Raw genomic sequence first — 24,518 nt, 5'->3', positions numbered from 1 at the left:
GTGAGGTTGATTGTTTTAGTTCACTGCTCCAGCGGTGACGTCATGGTGTCCGCGAGGCTCAGGGTTGGCACTTTTATTTGGGGCACATTCAAATATAAAAAGGGCATTTTGAAATCAATAATTAAATTAACTGAAGAGTGTGACATTGACGGAGTGAATAACCGGAAAATTGTGCTCGGAGATGGGAAACAGGCGGCTGTGACTTTACGTACACATAAGTCAGTTAAATTAAATGGATTGAGGAAGCCTTCGCTAAGGGCATCAGCATTTTTAAGTCGCAATACATCTTAAGCACTGAAAAGTGGATGGAATTTTAAACGTATTGTTTTATTCAAGCGTGGCAGTAAAATAATTCGAAAGGTGTGGGGTTTATGTTTATGTTAAAAATATACTGCAGTGTGGCGCCCTCATGTGGTAGCTTAAAGAAAAAAAGTTTGCCTCCTTAGCAACCAGACGTTTGTGCCCGGACCCTGGACACAGGCTGTTGCCAAACGTTGATGAACTCAGATAGGCTACAGAGTTAATTTGAGTCGAATAAGTCAGTCGTTAGTTTGCAGTTTTATAGAAAATGTTCATTTATCAACCTTGGAACTTTGAATATAACGTATTAACATATGTTTACCATTTAAACTTATGGGACTTGAGCTAACTATCCAAGTATCTATATCTAACGTTAGCTAGCTCAGTTAGCATAAATATGTAGCGACATTTGTTTTGTATGTTTACCCACCTCAGTAATTAGTAATCGTGCCAGTTTACTACGATTGTAAATTTCAAGATATAAGTTAAGATGCAGAGAGAGAAACAGAGGCATCGTGGTGATGAGGAGGTGGTCAGAGAGCTGGTGAGTATAAATTTTACATTCAGTTGATTTGGGAATTTGTACAAAGTCTGAATGCTACTGCTAGAGATGTGACGTTCATGAACGATCCGAATCTTTTGAACGGCTCTTTACCACGGACGACGGGAACCGATTCACAGTTGTGAGCCGTTCGTTTTTTTAATCCATATGTTTCACACAGATGCACACACAAGCTCCTGCTTTGTTACTCCACAGAGTGAGAAGACTGTACACCGTAGGACAGTTCAAGAGTCCTCTGCAGGGTTTAACTTTTTTACAAGGCAGCTATATGCACTCCAGGACAGGTCACCAGTCCATAGCAGTGTAAATACTAGTTGTACTAGTGGGCTGTATGAACATTTTTCTTTCACTTATTATAGTTTTATCTATTTTTCTAAAACTTGAAATATTGTTTTTTAAAGTATTGAGTTTTTCCTATCAAAATATTCTTGTGTGAAATGTTTTCTCTAAAATTTGCATTAAAATCACTCAGGTGTACTACATACATGCATGCAATACTAACAAGGATACTGTACAGAACTACGCTGTATGTGGTATCTATATTTTTCTATTGTTCACTAAAAGATGTTTTCAGTGATTTATTAACAGTAGAATATATATTTGTGGGATGTATGTGTTTGAATGATTCTGACTCAAATTGTCCCCTATCATTCCTTCCAGTGATAATTTCCTGGATAAAATGAGTTAACCCCTGGCTAGCTTCTTAAATAATAAAATATAAAATGAGCCAGTATTTTGAAGGGCTCTTTGAAAGGAACAGATCCAGCTCCCTTCAAAGATCCATAAATCCCATCTCTAGCTACTGCCTCCAAAAACCAAGGCTATGATAGTTTTGGACATTAGTTTTTATTTGGTTGTCACTTTCTGTTTTCGAATTCAGCTTAGGTTTTTTTTTCCTATGATTTATTACTGCTGGTTTGATAATTAAGTTTGGTTTGTAGTTGAAAAAAAATCCTTGGTTTTAGTTTAGTTTTTATTAGTTTTAGTGTTATTTTTAGTTTAGGGGTAAGACACTAAAGGGCCAAAAAAGTGAGCACCATACACTTTCAAATTACTTTCAAGCTAATCTTCACTTTTCGTTTTGTTTATTTAAAGTTGATGTTTGAATACAACTTAAGACCTATTTAGTTAATTATAACAACCATGCATCAAACAAATCACCATTATTACGAATATCCAGGTTATAAGCAAAAAGTCCAAAGTAAAAAAAAACGGCTGTCCAAACTGAAAAACGAGTCCCTCTGATATAATATAAAAATCCTTTATTTAGCAGTGATGTCTACGCATATCAACTCAAATGAGCCTTTATCAGGACATTGATTGTTCCTTGTTTGTATATAACCTGGACTGTCTTTTATTCATTTCCAACCATGACCTCTGTATCCTCCAGTGTTAATTTTGATATTTTAAATGTAGTCTTTGTCCTAGTCCTTAGATTAAAATGTGCTTTAGTTTTAGTCAAATTGTAGTCAATTTCACTCTTGAAAGTTTAAGTCTCCTAAAACATAAACATATTTTGGTCCTGTTTAAGTCATTACTTTTAACAACACATTTATTTTCTTTAAAATGATTTAATCAGCCAGATAGTCAATTTAATCTAACAGTAAACACTTAGTATATAATGCGCTGTAACTATTTTAATTAATTTAAGATATACTCAATACTGACATACCTTAAAAGCACTTTAGAGAAATGTCATGGGATTTGAATGTCTAACAAATACTAAATTACATCGCAGTCGTGTTTTACTCTCCTTGTCAAAAACTAAACATATTTTTGTCACAGTTTTTATCACCACAGATTTATTTGTAGCTTGTTCTAGTCTCATCTTCTTCATGGAAGAAAGGTTGTTAACTGACATTTTAAGTCATAGTTTTAGTTGACATAAGTTACACTAGTGCCCTCATCCATGAAGATCACCTGACACCTTTTTCAAACATTTTTGACCCTGTGCAGCATTCATCTGATTTTATCTGCAAATCACCCTTACAGTTTAGTTCCAAATGATTACTGAAGATATCCTGTTACATAAATACTCTTCTGCACAGTGTATGAACAATGGAGTGTCCTATGAAAAAATTGCACAAGAAGGAAGCAGAATCAGCTCCCTGGAGATGTTCTTCTCTGGTTTTCCTCGAATGGTCGGTCTTAACTTCTTCCCCAGGCTGTGCCAGCTCACCATTGTAGGCCAGAGCATAAATCACATTGAAGGATTGGAAAGCTGTCCTTTGCTGCAGGAGCTCTGGGTAGTCCAGTGCAACCTGACAGTAAGTCTGTTATGCTGCTTTCATTTCTAATTAAACCTTATATTATGAACTTTATCCTCATACTCTGTTGCATGTAAAAATCTGCTTTTCAGGGCAACAACCTATGGCTTAAGCAAAACAGCTTACTTTGTAAGTGAACTATGTGTGTAATTTATGTGTCATTTGTCCAATGTTCTCTGTTTGCAGGAAATATCAGGAGTACATAATTGTCTGGAACTAAAGAAACTCTACCTTTATGATAACAGGATCTGTGAAATTACAAAGTTAGAGTTGCAAGTTGACCTAGAAGTCCTGTGGCTTAACAATAACTGCATAAATCAGATACAGGTTGGGATTTCACATAAGAGATTGCATACCTATCTGTCAAAGTGCTTGCATGTCCATCTCAATATGTTCTACAAAAATACAGGATATTCTTTTGTGAATTTGTTGAAAAAATTCACAATTTGTCATATCAATTACGCTGCATGTTCTTTTTCCCCCAAGGGCTTAAACTCTCTTCAGAATCTCAAAGAACTTAATCTTGCAGACAACAAAATTGAAAAGATTGGTAGGTTTTTCAGATTTTCTGTATTGTCTGAGTGAGTTTGATTGCAGGTCAGTCATGTTTGAATAGAATAATTATGATTTTTTTTTCTGATAACTCATTTTAAGGGTATGGCCTTGATCTTAATGTCAACCTTCAGAATCTTAATCTTTCTGGGAACAAGATCAGCTGCTTCAAGGTAAGATTAAAAACCAAAGCAGGCTTTGAGAAATAATTTATACTTTTCTGAAATGTTATTCCAATCCTTGGTCAAGAGAAAGTGCGAACCTGATTCCTGTGACATGTCGGGGTCTTAGTTTAAGTTTTTAATCAAGTCTACAGTGAACTGGATGGCAAGGACTTTCACTTGGTTATTGAGAAGCGTTATTTATGTTTTTGTAATTTTGAATAAATGATATACTGTCACAATTACACTGATTTAAAACTTGGTGCAGGGGCATCCTTGGCGTTAGTTCTACATTTTTGGTGTGCACTGCAGCTGACGCCCTCATTCAGACTATTTACTCAGAGTCATGCCTGGTCCAAGGTCATTGCTAGTGAAACACAAATTTGATTAACTCCTCTGATCATATTCTGATAACTTTTTGTCCCAGCCCTGCTTTTATTGTTGCATCTTTTACCAACACGGCAACACAATGAAAGCAATCGCTGTCATTCCCTATTCAGAGTCCCCAGAATGTTCAAACCACTAAAAGAAATGATTGTCCTATGATGGCATCAGTCTAATGTTTAAACTCTCTATACAGTCAGCACAATGACACCTGTAGAAACTTGATTGAGTTTTGTAGTTGTTATGTTGCCTGAAAAAAAATGATTTTTGAAAGAGTTTTTGTAGTTGCTGATTTGGTCTAGTTGCATCTTATAGTATAGACGTATCATCATTAAGTAAATGGTAAATAGACTTGGGCTTATATAGTGCTTTTCTAGTCCTCTGACTACTCAAAGCACTTTTACACCACAGGTCACACTTACCCATTTACAACTATTCACTCCACATTCATACACTTATGGCAAAGATTTCTATGGAGAATTGTCCATCAGTATCAGTTAATCCCATTGAAACACATCCATACCCGTTTACACAACACTGACAAAGAAGTGGGAACAAATTGGGATCAAGTGTCTTGCCCAAGGACATAAACATGTTACTGCTGGAGCAAGGGGCAAAAGGACCAGAGTTATATCTCGGTCAGGAACATATGCTGGTGCGGCATTTCCACCGTGTTAACCTTGCTCCTGTACTGCTCTGGTTATCCTCCAGGCCCATGCCAAAACTTTGCCCCATCTCTCCAGGTATCCTCCCAGCTGCTCCCTGCACAACGCACACAGTCGCCCACCAGGTCCTGGGCCCCCAGTATGCAATGAGCTAGATCCAGTCCCAGTAAGCACGCCAGGTGCCAGTAAAAGCAAAGCTGCCATTCCCGTATCAGGCAGCTGACACTTTCTATCCCTGCTCTCCTGAGCAAGTCAGCATTAGACACACAGTCTTGCCAATGATAACCAAAAATGTGTTGAAGAGAAGTTGTCACAAAGGAGTCCAGTGGTACCTTGGGCCATCAATCAACGTTCTCACAAGAATATAGCATGCTCAGATACCGACAATGCCACGTTGTCTTAGTCAGTGACCCCATGCACCAGTCTTGGTCTGCTTTTGATCCCAGCCGTGCAGTCAGTGGATCTGATTACACTCTCAAGATAGGGGAGTTGCTCCACAATTTCCACTATTCACAGACACAGATTTGATGGCAGAATCCAAGGCATCCCTAAATGCTTGGATCTTTGTTTTGGTCCAGGAGATGTGCATTCCCAATGCTCAGTAAGTTAAGAGCCACCACAAGCACCTTTACAGTCTCTGCAAGGATCACAGCATCATCACTAAATGACACTCCACAGTTCACTGTTCCCGCTACCTGCACCATTATCCTGCCCATACAGGCACTGAAGACTGTAGGGGCTAAGACAAACCCCTGCCTTATGCCAGAATTAACTAGGAAGAGGTCAGAGGTGGGGCCACCACACTTCCCAGCACTCTGTACTAGTGAAGGTACCTCAGTGGTGTCTGTAAACTGATAAAAGGCTTATTTCAGTCTTTGGAAAAATAAATATTTTCTTCATACAACTTAAGTGTTTTAGATTGAGTTAAACCTTATGAATGAACTGACGTGTGCCCTTTCATTTTACCAGGAGTTGACCAAGCTCACCCGCTTACCTCATCTGAAAGAACTAGATCTGAATGACCCTATGTCCACCTCAAACCCTGTGTGTTTGCTGTGTAACTACGCCACACACATTCTCTATCACATGCCAGGCCTCCAGCGACTCGACACATACGACGTCTCGAGCAAGCAAGTCAAGGAAGCAGCTGAGGTAAGGAGAAGACCAGTAGAAATCCTATGAGCATTCCCACTCACATAAAACTCCTAAAAATTGCCTCAGTTTGCCTGGGTGAGCTGCATGTATGAACACGAACAGAAGAGTTTTTCATCCTGACTTTATCCTGAAATTTCCAGCTAGCCCACATTGCACAACGTAAGAAGAAGCTCTATGGATCCGAACAATTTCTTTATTTCTTTGTTTTTTTCCTCTTGTTTTCCTTTTTTTATGATTTATCTTTGCTTGGTTTTTTAGTCCACAGTGATGAAGAAAATGATGTACTACAACATGCGCATACGCACCGCTCAGAGGAACCTGGCAGAGATTCGGCTCAGTTTGATGGAGAGGAGGAAAACCATGTTACAGTTACCAGAGGAATGCATCAGAACAATCAATCAGTCCATTAAAAATGTATGAACGGTCACTAAAACTTTCTTAAAAAGATGTGGCAAGTGCAACAAAAGTGTGTGATCAGTTATTTAGATGTCTGCTATTGACTTTATCTTGATACCTACCTAGCTTGAACGGGAGCTCTCCAAGGTGCCAGCTGGATGCAAAAAATCTGCCTGCATTTCAGAGGATGCATCATCCCACCTGGTTGAAGGGTCAGCTGACAGAAGTGATACAACTGTGGACATCAGTCATGATCCTGCCCTGGAGTCCAAAATGCTGAGAAAGATTGAAGCACTGAGAGAGAGACTGGAGCTATGGACAAGGAAAATGGATGAGTCTGTATAGTTGAATAAATTACTCATACAGTTTTACACTTATAAAATAGTTATTCTCCTACATAGCCTGTTACTCCTCCCACATTCAGGATTGAGTCCTGGTTCCAGCGAGAATCAGCCCAAGCCACAATCATGATGGAATATAGCATCCAGTTTCTACTGATGGAGCTGGAGAGTGTTGGAAATATTCGTTTAGAAGAGGGCTGCTCCATAGACCCTTGGTACAATCTTTGTCTAATAAAATATAGTGCATCACAAAGTTTATATTGCAGAAAACCTATCAAACACACCTTCCTCATAACTCATAGTTTCTCTTTGTGTACACAACAGGTTTACGTCTTGCTGCAACCTCCTGCTTTCCCGTTTCTCTCACTCAGACTTCAAGGTTTACAGCATCACTGATCTTAAGATCAATAAAGTGATTCGCATCCACAACAGTGCTCTGAGGCTTCGCTTTGAGGACAGATTTCACAGCCTGCTAACCACTGAAGAGTCGGCTAACTTTTCACTGTAAGTTGTAATGAAATGTAGGGATTACATTTAAAGGAATAATTAACAGACATTTTAACATTGTTATTGTAATAGATTTTTTGTATGTTGAATCTAAACTTTTTAAGGAAGAATTACAGACGTCGGCTAGAGCACTTGTTCTATGCAGTTGATCCAGAGGAAAATAAAGAAAAAGAAGAAATTTTGTGCATTCTAGAGGGAGGATTCCAAACATCCAAACAAAACAAGGTGGGTTCCCAAAGGTTATTGCTGATTATTCTGAAATCATCCAACACTCAATCCAGTCATCAAAAATCAATGTCATCGAGGTTGAAGAGAAAAATTTCAGCTTTGAAGTCTTACCCGAAACATGCTCTAATGCATAAAAATCTATCAATTTAAGCTCTAGTAAATGCTGGTTTGTAAAAACTGTTTTAGGTTATTGTAATTTTTTTCGAACTCATACCATGCTGACTTTTACCATGTTGACTCTGCACTAGTCCTTGGAGACAGAGGGTGCTATACCTTTATCCAACAGCCTGATTGTGACTGAGAAGCCCAGAATTGAACATTTAATGCACAAAGTTAAAAATGAGCCCCGGTACAGGATGGATCCAGTCCCCTTTAGGCATGGTGAGCTCAGTCTGATCATTGTCATATTATGTTCTTTCTCTGAATTGTTGACTATTCATGACTGTTTTAATGTCCATAGGTCAGATTATTGTTTCCAAAGTGTTTGTGGGCCACAGCATGCCCATCAAAGAAGGAGAACCTGTGGACAGAAGCAGCTATCCCAGAGTATACTCTGTGTATCGAAATGTGGACAATAGGCAAAGAACTGCCATGAGTGAAGGTAGGTTGCTGAAAAACAGCCAATATTTATCAGCCAATATTTATACCATGTCATTTCATCTTTGTATGTCTTCTGTTTTTGCTCAGAGAGCCCGCTTTCATCTAAAACACACACTGGACCTGAGTGCAGTCCCAGGCGAAGACAATGGTTCATGTTTGACCATGAGCTCATCCTGCCTGAGTACATCATTCATTTTGAATACATCACTACAGTAAGTAGATAATTGGTTCAGCTATAGTATACTCGACATCAGTCAAAGGTAATATATGTGGATTTTCACAATGATAGGCAAACATTTAATTAAAACAACTGCTTCTATGTTATAACAAGAACTAGGTGCTCTTCAAGGATAAGGACAATGTCCTGATGAAGACTAGTTTGAGATGAAACTCGTAGACACCTTACTGTTAAATAAAGAATTTTTACATGACATCAAAATGATGTAATATGAAAATATTGTACAATTATAAAGATAGTAAATCACTAGAGGATAACTCAGTTAAATATGCCAAAATCTGATAATTAAGTACTAAAAGATAATTCAGTAAAATAAACCAAAGTGATAGAATAAAATGCTAAAAGAAAACCCTGAAACTATAATTGAATGAAATGACCAAAAGGATTAAATTACATGTGATGAACCTCATGAGTTAATTTAGGTCAGTAATTTCAGGAACAATGATTCATACCTGGCATGCATCTTAATCAAATAACATGAATCACATCTAAGCCTGTAGTCAACCAAAGAAAAACTTAGTCGACCAAAGTTACACCCAGGCACCAACCAATCAATTGGTTGTTCAGGTAAAAATAAATAGATAGAAATAAAATTAAAAATCACCTTGTGGGGGGCCAGTTCAATCCATAAAGGTTCCTTACTGCACTTGTTTGGTAGTGTCAGTGATCCTAAAATGAACATAAAAAGCCTTTTGAAGCATACTTTTTTTTTGACTCATCAGGTTATACTAAAAAATAATTGAGACACAATCAACATGCACCTGCCTTTGATCATAAGTGATCCCAGCGTGGTAACTCTTCAAGCTCATACAGCCTACAAAAACCTCATGACTTTCCGACCAGGGTGAGCTTTTCAACCAAACAATGAAATGGAAACTGTCAGCCCTACTCACATCCTCCTAGTTCAGTGGTCTATTTAAGCTGCAAGATTTCCAGTCTCTTCCTCTGCTCTGCAATTGCCTGCTCTGCCCTGGATCAGCACTGCGCTCTCACTTCAACCCACCTCCACCCCAGCATCTATCTGTGACTCAGACTGGGGGTTTAAGATGTTATCTCATCGCTCCTTAATTCTTCATTCAAGATAAATCGTCGAAGAGTGATGAAGTCGGATCTTGACGCCAAACTATGCTATGCTATGCTGCCACAGTAAATGCTTGAAAAATTACAAACATGACGTGACTGACTGAAATTTAGTTAAATTCAGCCTAGAAAGGTAGGTCTCGAGTTTCTTTCTCTGAGCCCCTGTTCCATTCACCAATACTGTGTTATCAGAAGACACAGCAATGTAGAATTGTGTGTCATCAGGATAGCTATGAAAATACCATGCCTCCTGATGACATTTTCTAGCCCTAACATCAAAAGATTTAAAAGTGTAGGACCTAAAATTGAACCCTGGGTGTTCCACCACAGACTGCTTTATGAGGAAGTATGGACTGCTACTGGAGGCTGCCATTCTGTTTTTTTTTTACGTCCCTGTTTTATGCTGCTTACTTGTGACTGACCACGATTATTATCTGCTATTGCCTGCTAATTCTGTCACCCAGGCTTTCCCTCTGATACTGTATATAGACAAATGTATTTTGCCATACCCGTTAATTACTGAATTCATGTATTTCAATCAGACCTGTTGTTACAGGTTTATAAAGTCAAACACCTAACCATGCAGTCTCTATTTGCAAACATTTGTGGTACAAAATGGGTCGTTATGAAGAGCTCAGTGACTTCAAGTATGGGGCTATGGTAGGATGCTGTGGTGTGACATGGCAAACTTCTCTGTTTGGCAGTCAGATGGTTGGGTCTGTGTTTGGCATATGCTGGGAGAACCTTACCTGTCTAACTGCAATGTGCTAATTGTGAAGTTTGGTGGAGGAGGGATAATGGTATGGGGCAATTTTTCAGGTTTTTGGGTGAGGCCCCTTATCGCCACTGAAGGGCAATCTTATGCTTCAGCAGATCAAGACATTTTGGACAATGCTATGCTTCCAACTTTGTGGCAACAGTTTGGGAAAGGCCCTTTTCTGTTCCAACATGACTGGGCCCCAGTGCACAAAGCAGGGACTATAAAGATATGGTTTGATGAGTTTGGTGTGGAAGAACTTGACTGGCGCTCCCAGGATCCTGACCTCAACCCCATTAAGCACTTTTGGGATGAACTGTACCCCACTCCTCCCACTGCCGTAACATTTTAGCCCCATTAGGCCTTTCCAAGTCCTGTAGAGATGCAGTGCTTAGCTCTACCTGCCTCTGCAACTCACTTGTTTTGTAAATGATTTTCAATTTGAGCAGAAATACAATAGTTAAATAAAGATTTAGACTTAGCCCAAATTTGTGTGTCTCTGTTTTAAAATTTGAATTACTTTCCTTTTTTTTTCTTTTTCATTTTAACAGACACTGAAAGTTGATCCTTAGCTGTTAACCTTTACTGTGTTTTTATCAGGATGGAGAACCTTCTGCAAAGCCGGGCCATAGCACAGGCACAAATGCTACTCCCTCTAATGATATTATCCTAGACAAGGGAGTCCTCAATATGGACCCTGTGCTGAAACCACAGCCCAAATTGTTGAGCTTGGATGATAAAGTCCTGCTCAGTGTAGCCAGAGCCAACGTGCTCAGTCAGATCACTGTAAGTACTGTGGCTCATCAAATGGAAATTTTATTCTGAAGCTACTTCTTGCACTCACAAGAAACTGTCTTCATTCAGGTGCTGAACCTTCATGGTAACAGTCTGAGGAAAATAAATGAGATTTCCCACCTCACAGCTCTGAGGCATCTTACGATCAGCTTCAATGAGTTCACACGCCTGGATGACATTGCTCACATGGTAAAACTGATGCTAGAAAACATGATTATTATGTTTGTCTAATCAAAGTAGACACCAGCGTTCCAATATGGAGAGACTGTCGAATAAAGAGAAAACATTTAACATCCATTCTTGCTGTTATATGATCACAGCCGAACCTTGAGTTTTTGGATGCCAGTTATAACCACTTAGTGACCTTAGAGGGACTGAGGGGATTGGGACGTCTCAAACAGCTCGATGTTCGCTGGAACAATTTGACCAAGACCAGAGAGGATACAGCTGTACTGAGAAAACACACACCGGCTTTACTGAGGCTTGACACACGGTACAACCCCTGGAACAAGGTTTGACTTCTTATTTAAGAAAGAAATATGTCAACAACAAGATGCAGCACAGTGAAAGAGACATACACTGACATTTTTTTCTCCAGCCTGAAGCAGTCAGACAGACCATACTGGGCCGTTTGACAACACTCACACATCTGGATGATGTGATGGTTGCAGAGGAGGAGGCTGCAGATGCTGTTCAGGTGGTTGCTGGATCTAAAATTAACCAGGTAAGGATCTTGTAGATAGTGTAGGCTGTTCTACTGAGGGGAGAATGGATAAAATCATCAAAAAACTAACACAAGATCTGAAAACATTGTAGAGTTGGAAATAGATTTTTCTGACATGTTTTTAGTCACTTTTTCACTGTTCAGTGTTAGTTAATCAGATCTTTTGACACTCTGTTTGCAGGCATCACTTCTGGCTCACTCAAATACGAACAATGACCGGCCCCGCAGTCTAAGCCTGCTGTCAACAGCCCAGCTTCTGTGTCTACTTAGTCCTGCAAATTGGAGCATAAACACAGAGCTGGAGCCTGACTGGATGGAAAAGGTGACCTACAGGCACATGTTTTTCTGTGAAGCAATTAAACATATGAGGTCAATTGCTATTTAAATGGTTATACAAGTTAATAATTGGTACTTATTCATACATTATTTCTGCTCATGTGGCCTTCAAATGTGAGCAGATCACCACCCTGAACCTTAACAGTCAGAGGATTTCCAAACTGATTCATCTCAATAAGCTGATCAACCTGCGCTGGGCATCCTTTAATGATAACGATATCTCCAAAGTGGAGGGTCTAGAGGGCTGCTCTAAGCTGGAGGAGCTTTCTCTCAACAGTAACAGCATCAGCACACTCAATGGTTAGTCAGACTTTTAACTCAACACTGAAGAAGGCAGATTATATTACTAAGGTCAGCTCAAAATTGAGGATTTCTTTATCATAACTTCTGCATCTCTTTTTGCTGCCTGTTTTTCAGGTCTCTCAAAACTACATAACCTCAGTAAATTGAGTCTGGATGGCAATCAGCTGACTTGTCTGGATGCCTCGGTCTTAGACCAACTGCCTAACTTGTCCTTTCTGTCTTTGGAGAACAATGCTATCAGCTCCCTTCACGGCATCCAGAGAGTTCGCTCCCTTCTTGAGCTTTACATTGGCAACAACAGAATTTCAACATCACAAGATATCTACTTTTTAAAGGTAAATGGATGAGAAATTAGGAGAGTAAATTTAAGATTTTCACAGAGTTTTTCTGCTGTGCTATCAAAACTTAAATGTGCCTTTTGTTTTTTTCAGGGATTGTCAAATCTCATCATTCTTGATCTTTATGGAAACCCTCTATTAGAGCGACTGGAAAACTATCGCATTTATGTCGTCTTCCACCTCCCCTCCCTAAAAGCTCTGGATGGCATTGCTGTTGTATGCATCAACAAAAGCAAAATACAACTAAAATATTTAAGAGGACCTGGCTGCAGACCTCTATGGTGGGGCAGTTTGGGGCTCATCTGTTGTAGACCTCTACAGTGAGGTGACCTCGACCTTGGGGCGGGAAGTGATGTACATTTCCCAAGCTGGAACCATAATGACGTACTGAAAATTGTGTATTTTTTACTCACTGTCAGAGGTTAAGTGGCTATTTTTCACAACAGCAGGGTTTTATGAATAAGAATCGAAAATGTACTAAGGAGAACCCAAAGAGGGTTAGGGTTAGGCATCTGAACCCTAAAGGTTAGGGAAAGGGGGGGATTAGATTAAAAATAACACACCACAGACTAAGGAAAACCCCAACAAGGGTAATGTACGCCACTTTCCACCCCATGATCAAACTCGACCCTTTTTAGAGGTCTGTCACATATGCATCCAAAACGGCCCACCATAGAGGTCTGCAGCCAATATTTTATCTTGTGATGTAATAACACACTTTTTCTTGTGTTTTTCTTCCAGGAGGTAACTGAGTGGGAAAATGCAAAGGACATGTTTGGAGGAAGACTAACAACTGACATGGTTGCAGAGAAGCTTGGCCACTCAAACTACACAGACATCACTTACCTCACCCTGCAGTCCTGCTCTATAAGGTAACAGACAGGTTGTACAGACAGATACACAAGTCACAACAAATGATGAGCTTGGTTTACTTTAAAGCATGGTTTACGTTTCTTCTCCTCACAGGATGGTCGATTTGTCTCCACCAGACCTGTTTTGTAGCCTCCTTAGTGTCAACCTAGACCACAACAGCCTCACGTCTTTTTCAGGCCTCATCTATCTGCCCAACATAAAAGTATTCTTGAGTCAATTATCAAAACGCTAGCTTGTAGTCTACCTGAGTTATGGACATGGAAATGCTTCTTTACAGGCTCTGTGTCTGAATTACAACCACATTGAGTCCATCCTGCCCAGACAGAAGACCCAGGCTCACCTGACAAAAAGACAGATACTGCACAGCAAAGTTCACTCCAGTGGGTACGGCCAACAGAGCCCATTCAAAGGCAAAGGGTAACACAATTTTACAGCAGTATCTCACATTTCATTTCATTTCTCACATTTTTAAGTAAGACTTGTTTGATTTATAAAATTAAGCTTGTATCATATTTTACCGCATTGCAACCCTAACTATTAATTTACTTGTCATTCCAATGACTTTTATTAGTCACTATGACTTTTAGTCTGTTCTGTTTTCTATACCAGTGATTCTCAGCTGGTTTAGCCTCAGGACCCTCCACCACATCCTTAATGGGAAATACCAAATTTTCCCTCGGAGGGAACAAATAAAGACATAATTGGACAAAGGCAGGATAAAACAAGCATGTTAAAAAAAAAGATTCTGGCGCGCTGGTAGTCGAGTGGTTAAGGTGCACGCCATATATGCAGGTGACCCGGGTTCAAATCCAGCCCATGGCACTATTTCCTGCATGTCTCTCTCCTGTTTCCAACTCTATCCACTGTCCTATCAAAAAAAGGCCAAAAAAAAAAAAAAAAGATCCTAACAGAACCCCTCAGAGGATATGCAAGTATTATTTTACTTGGTTTTCTGACATAACATGTAATTTTGGCTGTTCTTTTAAATTTCTTGACAAATCAACATATTATCTTGGGAAAACCAACTTTGATTTTCCTAAGATAAATAAGCCAGGATCTTGTAAAAGCAATCAAAATATCTCACTGTTACAGTGCTGTGAAAAAGTATTTGCCCCCCTCTCTGATTCCTGAATTTTTTGCATATTTATCACACTTAAATGTTTCGGATCATCAAACCAATTTTTATATTTCACAAAGACAAGCCAAGTAAATTGAAAATGCAGTGTCTGAATGATTATTTCATTTTTTAAGGGGTGGAAAAAATCCAAACCTATCTGGTCCTATGTGAAAAGATAATTGCCCCCCTTATTATATGATGAGTAAACTGTGATTAACCACAGTTATTGGAAAGCTGAGTTCAATTTCACTGGCCACACCCAGGCCTGATTACCACCAGATTTGTTGAATCAAGAACTCACTAAAATAGAAGCTGTCAGACAAAGTGAAGTAGTCTACAAGATCTCAAAAAGAAACGCATCATGCCACAATCCAAAGAAATTCAAGAACAAATGAGAAACAACGTTATTGAAATTGTAAGTCTGGAAAAGGTTACAAAGCCATTTCCAAGGCTTTTGGACTCCAACGAACCACAGTCAGAGCCATTATCCACAAATGGAGAAAACTATGAACAGTGGTGAACCTTCCCAGGACTGGTCGGCCAACCAAAATGACTCCAAGAGTTCAACGACAACTCAACCAGTAGGTCACAAAAGAATCCAGAACAACATCCAAAGAACTGCAGGTCTCACTGGCCTCAGTTGAGGTCAGTGTTTATGACTCAACCATAAGAAAGACACTGGGCAAAAATGGCATCATAAGAGAGTTCCAAAGCCAAAACCACTGCTGACAAAAAAGAACACCAAGGCTCGTCTCACATTTGACAAGAAACATGTTGATGATCCCCAAGACTTCTGAAGAAATATTCTGTGGACTGATGAGACAAAAGTTGAACTTTTTGGAAGGTGTGTGGCCCGTTGCATTTGGCGTAAAAATAACACAGCATTTGATAAAAAGAACATCATGCCAACAGTCAAATGTGGCGGTGGCAGTGTGATGGTCTGGGGTTGCTTTGCTGGTCCAGGACCTGGACCACTTACTGTGATTGATGGAACAATGAATTCTGCTGTCTACCACAAAATCCTGAAGGCAAGCGTCCGGCTATCAGTTTGTGCCCTCAAGCTCAAGCGCTCTTGGGTTATGCAGAAGGAAAACGACCTGAAATATACTAGCAAGTCCACCCCTGAATGGCTCAAAATGAACAAAATTAAGGTTTTGGAATGGCCCAGTCAAAGTCCGGACTTAAATCCAACTGAGATGCTGTGGTGTGACCTTAAACCAGTGTTAATTTCGTCGACTAAAACTATGACTAAAACTATTTGTCGACAGCCTTTTTTTTCCATGACAAAAACTAGATTAAGACTAACAAAAATAGATCTGTGATGACTAAAACTGACAAAAAGTAAGTTTAGTTTTCGTCAAGATGACTTAAACTAGACTAAAACGTAATTTAGTTTTCGTCAGACTTTCTAAATCCATAATATTTCTGTACTGGTGGTAAATCTGTCAAAAAACAAGCAGCTGTATCTCTTCTGCCTCTCAGCTGTAGAAAGCAGGGGCCCCAGGTTTTGCAGAGTGCATTGAACACACTACCATGATTTGGTACCAGATTTAGGCAAGAAAATAAATGCTTGGACTAAAAGTAAAGGCTAAAACGTGAGGATTTTTTTGGACTAAAACTAGACTAAAATGTAAGGAGTTTTCATCAACTCAAACTAGACAACACTAAAAAGGGTAGAAATTACAAAAATGTGACTGAAACTAAAAGACATTTTGTCTAAAGACGAAGACTTAGACTAAAATTAAAAATAGCTGTCAAAATTAACACTGCCTTGAACTGGCAGTTTATGCTCAAAAACCCTCCAATATTGCTTAATTAAACCAATTCTGTGAAGAAGAGTGGGCCAAAATTCCTCCACAGCGATGCGAAAGACTCATCACCAGTTATCACAAACGCTTGATTTCAGTTATTGCTGCCAAGGGTGGCACAACCAGATATTAGGTTCGGGGGCAATTACTTTTTTACATAGGGTCAGATAAGTTTGGACCTCCCCCTTTTTAAATGAAATAATCATTCAGACACTGCATTTTCTATTTAGTTCGGTTGTCTTTGTGAAATATAGAAATTGGTTTGATGATCCGAAACATTTAAGTGTGATAAATATGCAAAAATCTCAGGAATCAGAAAAGGGGTAAATACTTTTTCACTGCACTGTATGGCAAAACCGAGTAGAATAAAGTATAAACTAGAATGGCTGTCTGAGGTGGCAGACCCATGCCAAAGCAGTGCCACCGAGGAACTCACGCTCCCAATGATTACTATGGTGTTCAAACTTTCGAAGTCCGAGAAAAACTGAATGGGAGTGTGGATCATCTCCAAAATCTAATCGATTTTTCCCTGTCACTATCCCAATATTTCCTAAAAGTTTGGTGAAGATCCGACTTTCCGTTCTTGAGTTATCATGTACACATACAAACAAACAAACAAACAAAGATACGGAACCCTTTACATAACCCCCTGCCGATTTCATCGGCATGGGTAATAATTTATATGTCCACTTGGGCCTCCAATCCACTAATTGTGAACTACTACTCTATACAGTAAGCATACAGTGCATGTTGCTATGCATTGCTGTATTACTGTCAGAACTATTACAAAACTTGTAAATATGTCTGTTACTATATTGCACCAAGTCACCCTAATACTTTGTTGTCCACCTTCCTGCTTCATGTTAAGTATATAGCTTTAGTATTTGTGTCCTGTACAGTGCCATATACTACTGTTACAAACTAGGTCTAGATGAAGTACTGTTCATTCAGAAAATACTCAGACCCCCTTTACTTTTTTCAATTTTGTATGTTGCAGCCTGATGCTACAGTTGTTTATATCCATTTTTCTCTCGTTAATCTACACTCAGTACCTCATCATGAAAAAGTTCTGTTTCACAAAATTCTGTTCCACAAAGTTAAAACAGAATTTTGGAAGTTTTTGCAAATCTTTTAAAAATTAAAAGCTGAAACATCGCATTGACATAAGTGTTCAGACCCTTCACTCAGCACTTAGTTGAAGCACCTTTGCCAGCACTTAAGCCTCATGTCTTTTTGAGTATGATGCAACAAGCTTTGTATACGAGGATTGGGGGATTTTCTGCCATTCTTCTTGGCAAATCCTCTCAAGCTCAGTCATGTTGAATGGGGACTGTTGGTGGACAGACATTTTCAGGTCTCTCCAGAGATGTACTGTAGGGTTTAAGTCAGGGCTCTGACTGAGCCACTCTAAGACATTCACAGTTGTCCCTAAGCCACTCCTGTGTTGTCTTGGCTGTGTGCTGAGGACCATTGTCATGTTGGAAGGTGAACCTTCAGCCCAGTCTGAGGTCCTGAGTGCTGTGGAACAGGTTTTCATTGAGGATATCTCTGCACTTTGCTCCATTTAACTTTCCTTCAACTCTGACCAGTCTCCAAGTCCCTGCTGCTAAAAAACACCCCCACAGCATGATGCGGCCACGACCATGCTTCGCTGTTGGGATGGTATTGGCAGGTGATGAGTGGTGCCTGGCTTCCTCCAGACATAACATTTAGAATTTAGGCTGTAGTGACGGTATTCCTTCTGGAACTTTGTCCCATCTCCACACAGGATCTCTGGGGCTCAGCCTGAGTGACCATTGGGTTCTTGGTCACCTCTCTTACTAAGGCCCTTCTCCCCGGATTGCTCAGTTTTGCCAGACCACCAGCTCTTGGAAAAGTCTTGGTTGTTTCAAACTTCTTCCATTTGCAAATTACGGAGGCCACTGTGCTCTTGAAAATCTTCAGTGCAGCAGATTTTTTATAGCCTTCCCCAGAACTGTGCCTTGCAACATCTCTCTGAGCTCTGCAGGCAGTTTCGTTGACCTCATGGGTTGGTTTTCATTCTGATGATCTTGGCAAAGATCCAGAGAAATGGGAGAACCTGAGCTAAACTTCAAGTGTTGTTTAGAAGGGTTGGAATACTTATGTCCATGAGATATTTCAGTTTTTCTTTTTAATAAATTTGTAAAAATTTACCAAATTCTGTTTTTACTTTGTCATTATGGGATGAGTGTAGATTAATAGGAGAACAAAAAGGATTTAAATTATTGTAGTATAAGGCTGCAACATAATAGAATTGATCAAAGTAAAGGGGGTCTGAATATTTTTTGAATGCTCTGTGTATTTTGATATTTTTCTGTAAAGAAATAACAAAAAAAGTCAGTTCTAAGTTAAATCCACATGGAGTAAATGCTGAATATCACACAGGTACTTGAATTAGCAGCCAGATGCATAATTCAGCATTACATTAAGATGAATGACGGTTTTGGGGGGGAAATAATCAAATAAAATGCCAAAACAAACAAACTAAAGAAAAAACAATAGTTCTCCAGTGAAACATTTTTTATTTATTTTTTTCTTAAGCTCACCCATCAAACTACTGGTTCTATTGTAAATTATGTTTTTACTGAGCATTGAGCCTGGTATTTGTTTTTTTTCCTGAATCAACATAAGCTATGTAGAGATAATTGATCATTTCTTACTCTATATTTCATTTGGAAATACTTTATTATTATTACTTTTAAACATGATATTGTCCAGCCTTAACCAGGTTCCCTTGGGTTAATTAAAGTACTCCTGTCTGTCTGAATTTGCAGACTGCCTCCATTGGGGGGCAGCACTGACCAGCCAATGTGTAAACTGCTTCTCACTTTTAAAACAGATCTTTTTTTGTGGTTGCCATGAAATCCTAATAACATCCTCCTAAAAATGATGTAATTTGACAAGAATAAAGTTGTAATTTGAAATATTTGTTTAAGTATTTAGAGAAGTTATCTCCAATACAAACCAAATATTTCTCATATATTTCCAGTTTCTACACCGTCCATGTAAAATGGGAATAATGATATAATTTTTCACTTATGTTTTCATTTGATGGAAACCAGTGTATAAGTTTTGCTGTGACAGGCTGTGCTTTTGTCTACCCCTCCTGGGATTTCTTTTGGGTGGTCTGCACCTGTGAGGTTAAATGTTACAGCGGGGAGGACAAAAGAGATGTTCATTTAACCACAGACTGTCATTCTGTCTAAGGGAAACTGGGCCCACTGGCAGTCTGGAGCCGCTGATGGGCAGCCTGGAGGTGCTGCATTTGAGTCACAATGGCATCTCCAATATGGCCAATCTGCAGCTCAGCAGGCTCACCAATCTTAAGGCACTCTTTCTCCAAGGTATGTGTGGTTGCCATACAACCCCGTGCTCACAAAGTGTGTTCAAAGCTCTGTGTAAAAAGCCTGTGAAAAGGCCGGCTCTGAGAGCCAAGTCTCCCATAGACCTCAGGCCAGGTGGGAGATGAGACTTGAAGAAAAGAACTCCTGACCATATTCTTTTCAATCTCTTTTGATAGCTTTTGATTGAGTTTTGCTTTTTCAGGGCTATTTGTCCCACAAAGCCGACATTACTTGTCCTTTCTTCCCCTTTTTCACTTGGAATCCTTTCGAAGATCTGTAATTTCACTGCCTTTTACACCCAAGGTAAACGATAAACACCAGTCAAAAACTGAAAATACTGCCCTGAGTGCTGTTCGGTGAAAGAAATGTACAGTTATTTTACTTAAAGAAGTATTAGACTACTGTTTGGTATTTTTCTCTCCATTGTTTTGATAAGGATTTCTCTCTCTATAGGTAATGAGATCAGCCACGTGGAAGGATTAGAAGGGCTTCACCAGCTAAGAGAGCTCGTGTTAGACAGAAACCGCATCAAATCTCTGGCTGAAAACTCTTTTGCCGCGCAGAACGCCTTAGTAGAGCTGCACCTCACAGAGAACCGCATCCGGGAGCTCAACCATTTAGAGCCGTTAACTGAGCTCCGCAAGCTTTATCTGGGCACGAACAAGCTGCAGGTAGTCAAAAAATGTCTTCACCTGTTTATATTCAGATTTTCATTAAAGCTGCATTTTCAGCCTTTCAATTATGCTGCAATAATGACTCACAAAAGAGCCATTCCCTGACGTGACCGCCAAGGTCACAGTGAGCTTTGTTATTTACCACCATACTTACTGATTGGTTCATACGTAAAGTGTGTCAGACGTTGAAGAATGTATTTCATTTAGAATGCAGCATTATTACTTTTCCCTACATTTGCAAAGTAAGACATGAAGTACAGTAATCATGAATCATTACCACCCCCTGTGGTATGCGAGGGGTAGCATTAAGGAGAATCAAGTTTGATTGAAGGTCAGGGCTGTGTGTATGAAGACAGACAATCAGGAAACGTGTAATCAGCTTCTCAGTCTGCATCTCCTTCGTACCAAGGGTGAGTGATTTGCACTTAAGTTGCCAGTTTCTTCTTTCCTTTTTTCCTTTATGTTTTCATGCATTCAATTAAGACATAAATACAGCAATCATCACAGCACTACAGTTCTCACAGTAGGGGGTCTCTTTGAATCACAGCCAAAAGCAGCCATAAACCTGTGAATGACCAGAAACACCCCCGATGCCCTGTTGCGTGTCCCAACTCTCTCATGAGATTAATATGAGCTCACACATGTAATCTCTTCCATCAGCTGCTTCCATCCTCCCAACACCAAAATTATGAAGGGTCCAGGCCTCATGCATATGTCTCCATTATCAACACACAGCAGGCTAAAACCAGTGGGAAAGAAAAGTTTAATGAATGAGTAGTAAAAGACAATTAATGTCAGAGAAACTCATCTTTGCTTCTTTACTTTGTGAAGGACATCATAGAGCTGGAAAAACTGGAAGCTCTCCCATCACTGTCGGAGCTCTCTGTCGTTGGCAATCCTGTGAGTATTGCAGGTGTTTGTGCATCAGACACAAGTTGGGTAAAACATCAGGAAGGTTTGTTTGAGCTTTAACCACTTATATGGACCTTGACACTTTGAACTCTTTCACTCAGAAACAAGTAGTCTCAAACATGCACACAGGCTCAATTTCGCACTTGCACAATCCAGAACACTATCCCAATGTAACTTTGAGGTTCCAAATTAAGCGATTACATGATGGCCCATCTGCTGTGCCTCAAACTGGCCGGCATCAGAGACAAATCCTTTGACCAAATGGCAGGGCCCTATTGGCCTGGTTACATCACCCATCTGGAGCTCATGGATCAGACCTCGATGTAGCTCAGGGCCTCTCGAATGTCCACAGGGCTCTGCTCAGCTGTGGAAGTCTCTATAGTCCTCGACCCCATCCCCCTTTTTTCCCATAGGAGGGGTTAATCCTGCCAGGGAGTAAGAAGCCAACAGCCACTCCAGAGACAATACCTCCTGCTGTTGACAGCATGAGATCGTTACCTCACCCATGTTCCCTGGCATGAGTCTGTCTCCTCTTCTCCACCGGGCATTTATTGGCATTTAATCACAATTTTTAAGAGCAGCAGTGTGCTTAAGGAACATTAAGTCCTATGAACGGACTGGCTCGATTTCTACCAGGGCCAGAGTGTCCCCGCAGCTGGATGAGGTGGTCTCTGATGCTGTCAGATGGGTCTCTTAGACATGATAACTTTGTAGGGACACATGCAGCATACTAATCAGGTTTCCCATTAATATGGCTAAATAATCGTTATAGTCAGCATCTTTTGTTTCTGGGCTTTTATCAAACAGGTGTTCTTTTCCTCTTCCAGGTGGCAAGAAATTCTCTCCACAGACCAGATGTGGTGCTGCGTCTGTCCTCTCTACAGGTGCTGGATGGAGTGGTGGTGACCTTGGAGGAAAAAACACGGGCGGAACTTCTCAGTGCTGATCCACCAGTGAGCACAGCATTCATACTCCAACTGAAACATTCACACATGTATATAAATCTCATGTACATATAGGCTTGTAGCAAGGAGCTCACATCTGCAGCAAACTGAATTAAAAAAAAGATAAGTTAGTGCTTGAGCATTTATCCATAATTATTGTATTCCTTGTTTGCAGAAGATACTACTTATGACACAGGTTTGAATAAAAAAGATTCCCCACAGTCCTGCCGAGATTAAAAATACAGTATATTAAAAAAAGAGCTTTTATTTACAACAAAGTTTTAAGGCTATTTTAAATCATTTCCACACTCTGATTGTGCTCCTCCATAAAACTGCAAAATGATCTCAAATGTCTATATAAAGCCCATAATGGGCCTTATCATGTAAGATATAGTCCAGCTGAAAAACAAAACGACAACAACCTCGCCGCTGCCATGAAATAAAAGGGAAAATCCTGGATCAAATTCTTTTAGTCTGACTGATTTGATGTTCATGTAATAAGAGACAAGGGCAGTAATTCTCCTGCAGCTCTGAATTAAAAGCAGCCTAAGCCTGCTGGCATCATCCTGCTGATTAGATGAAATGTGCCCGGCCGATAATGCACCAGTGGATTTACCCCCTATTAGCCAGGTCAACACGACCCCCTCTGCTTGTTAACCGTAGAAACGTCAGAGCTGGGATCTCTCATTAAAACAAAGAAAAACACAAACCTCATCACTGTTCACTTGTCCCTCTCAATTTAGGCCTTTGACTTTTATATTCAATAATGTTATTGATGAGTAACAATTGCTTTTTCCCATGCAAGATTCTTTTTTTATATGCCGATTTCGTGTATTTTGTACATTTGTAGATGTTATTTAATCATTTTGATAAGAATTACTTCTTTCCTTCCTAATGGTATTCCTCTTGAAGCCATGTTCCCAATACCCCGGAGCTTCTCTTCCCTCATCTGAGATAACCCTGCCTGGACTGCGACCTCTAATGCCTCGAAACCCTCCTCTAAGAGCAGTGGGTTTAAGTGGAGGACTACAGAGCTCTATCCATAGACATGATATCCTGCAGAGTAACATGGAAGATGCTCAGTATCATTACACATACACAAGTGAGTGTGGTATTTTCTCCTTTAAGAGAAATCTATCTGAAGTTGACTACAGGCTTTGACCCTCTTTATTCTGGCTTTCTAATCCTTTCTTTTATCTATTCTCAATTTAGACAAGAGGAACAAACATGTAAATGCCCCTCGGAGCATTCAAACTGAAATAAACTTCAGACACAGCCGAAGAACAGGAAGTAACCCGCCGACCACAGGTCTCCTCCCTGATGGGACCAGAGTCATCATCACCTACCCTAACCAGGAGACAGCAGACAGCAGGTTGGTAAATCAAAAATTAAAGAGATCTTACTGTGTTTCTCATAATATGAATGTTTCCTTCAAAGATAAGAGAGTAATATTGACTTTTGACTCATACTTTTTATGTTTAAGATTTCCAAATGGTGGCAGACATCCTCCCATGTAGCAGTCAAAAGCAGTGGAGCACTTGACAATCCGCACATGATCTTAGGGTGGCTTTGTTGCTAGATATGTTAGTACTGAGGACAGTGCATCTCATTGATTGTGTTATTGTAAGTATATGATTAAGGATATGAGCACATGTAATGAAAAAATGTAGGGTTACTCCATACAATGGTGATTAATTTTCTGTACATTATATATTTTTTCTTTCTGTTACACATCTACAAATCACTTTTGTGAGTCTTGAAATTTCAGTGTGAAATAAAACATATTTGGGGCTAGAGAAAATTAGGTTGATTGTAATGCATCCTTTCAAATGCTTCCATAATGACTTTGACCTTATTTTTTATCCACATACGTGGATCACTAACAGTGGTAATCTGAGGATGAGAGCTTTTGGTGTCATATTCTACAGCCATCCCATCCTTGGCCACAAACAAGTGGGAAAAAAAACATTCACAGATGTAAGGGCGTGTGAGGGTGGCATGCTGCATCCATCGGGTCAGATGCATCCCCAACAAGTGGATAATCCAGCTTTAGCACACCTCTCTGTGGACAATAATCTGCGCTTGCAAAGATAAAGATGTAATCCTGAACGAGATCCAAATGGATTTCAGAGATTG

The 24,518-nt window shown here is 39.8% G+C and overlaps 1 protein-coding gene across 1 annotated transcript; it reads left to right on the top strand.

Annotated features, from left to right (window-relative positions):
- Positions 1–2,961: 2,961 nt before the first annotated feature.
- On the top strand, positions 2,962–23,899 carry lrrc9 (leucine rich repeat containing 9). Its single transcript, XM_041813283.1, has 32 exons — positions 2,962–3,129; positions 3,316–3,456; positions 3,616–3,679; positions 3,784–3,854; positions 5,861–6,043; positions 6,305–6,460; positions 6,569–6,777; positions 6,867–6,998; positions 7,108–7,287; positions 7,395–7,515; positions 7,767–7,899; positions 7,979–8,119; positions 8,206–8,330; positions 8,468–8,479; positions 10,815–10,979; positions 11,058–11,177; positions 11,309–11,500; positions 11,587–11,712; positions 11,894–12,034; positions 12,171–12,348; positions 12,466–12,686; positions 12,783–12,905; positions 13,431–13,561; positions 13,656–13,764; positions 13,840–13,979; positions 19,716–19,852; positions 20,306–20,523; positions 21,358–21,426; positions 22,266–22,391; positions 23,295–23,484; positions 23,595–23,754; positions 23,866–23,899. Exons 1-32 carry the CDS (start codon positions 2,977–2,979, stop codon positions 23,897–23,899), a joined length of 4,401 nt encoding a protein of 1,466 aa, XP_041669217.1. The 5' UTR covers positions 2,962–2,976.
- The last annotated feature ends 619 nt before the right edge of the window (positions 23,900–24,518 follow it).

The sequence above is a fragment of the Cheilinus undulatus genome, linkage group 18 (genome assembly GCF_018320785.1).
Source record: "Cheilinus undulatus linkage group 18, ASM1832078v1, whole genome shotgun sequence".
NCBI lineage: Eukaryota > Metazoa > Chordata > Actinopteri > Labriformes > Labridae > Cheilinus > Cheilinus undulatus.
The sequence above is the reverse complement of the archived record's forward strand: the minus strand, read 5'-3'. Positions and strand labels throughout refer to the sequence as shown.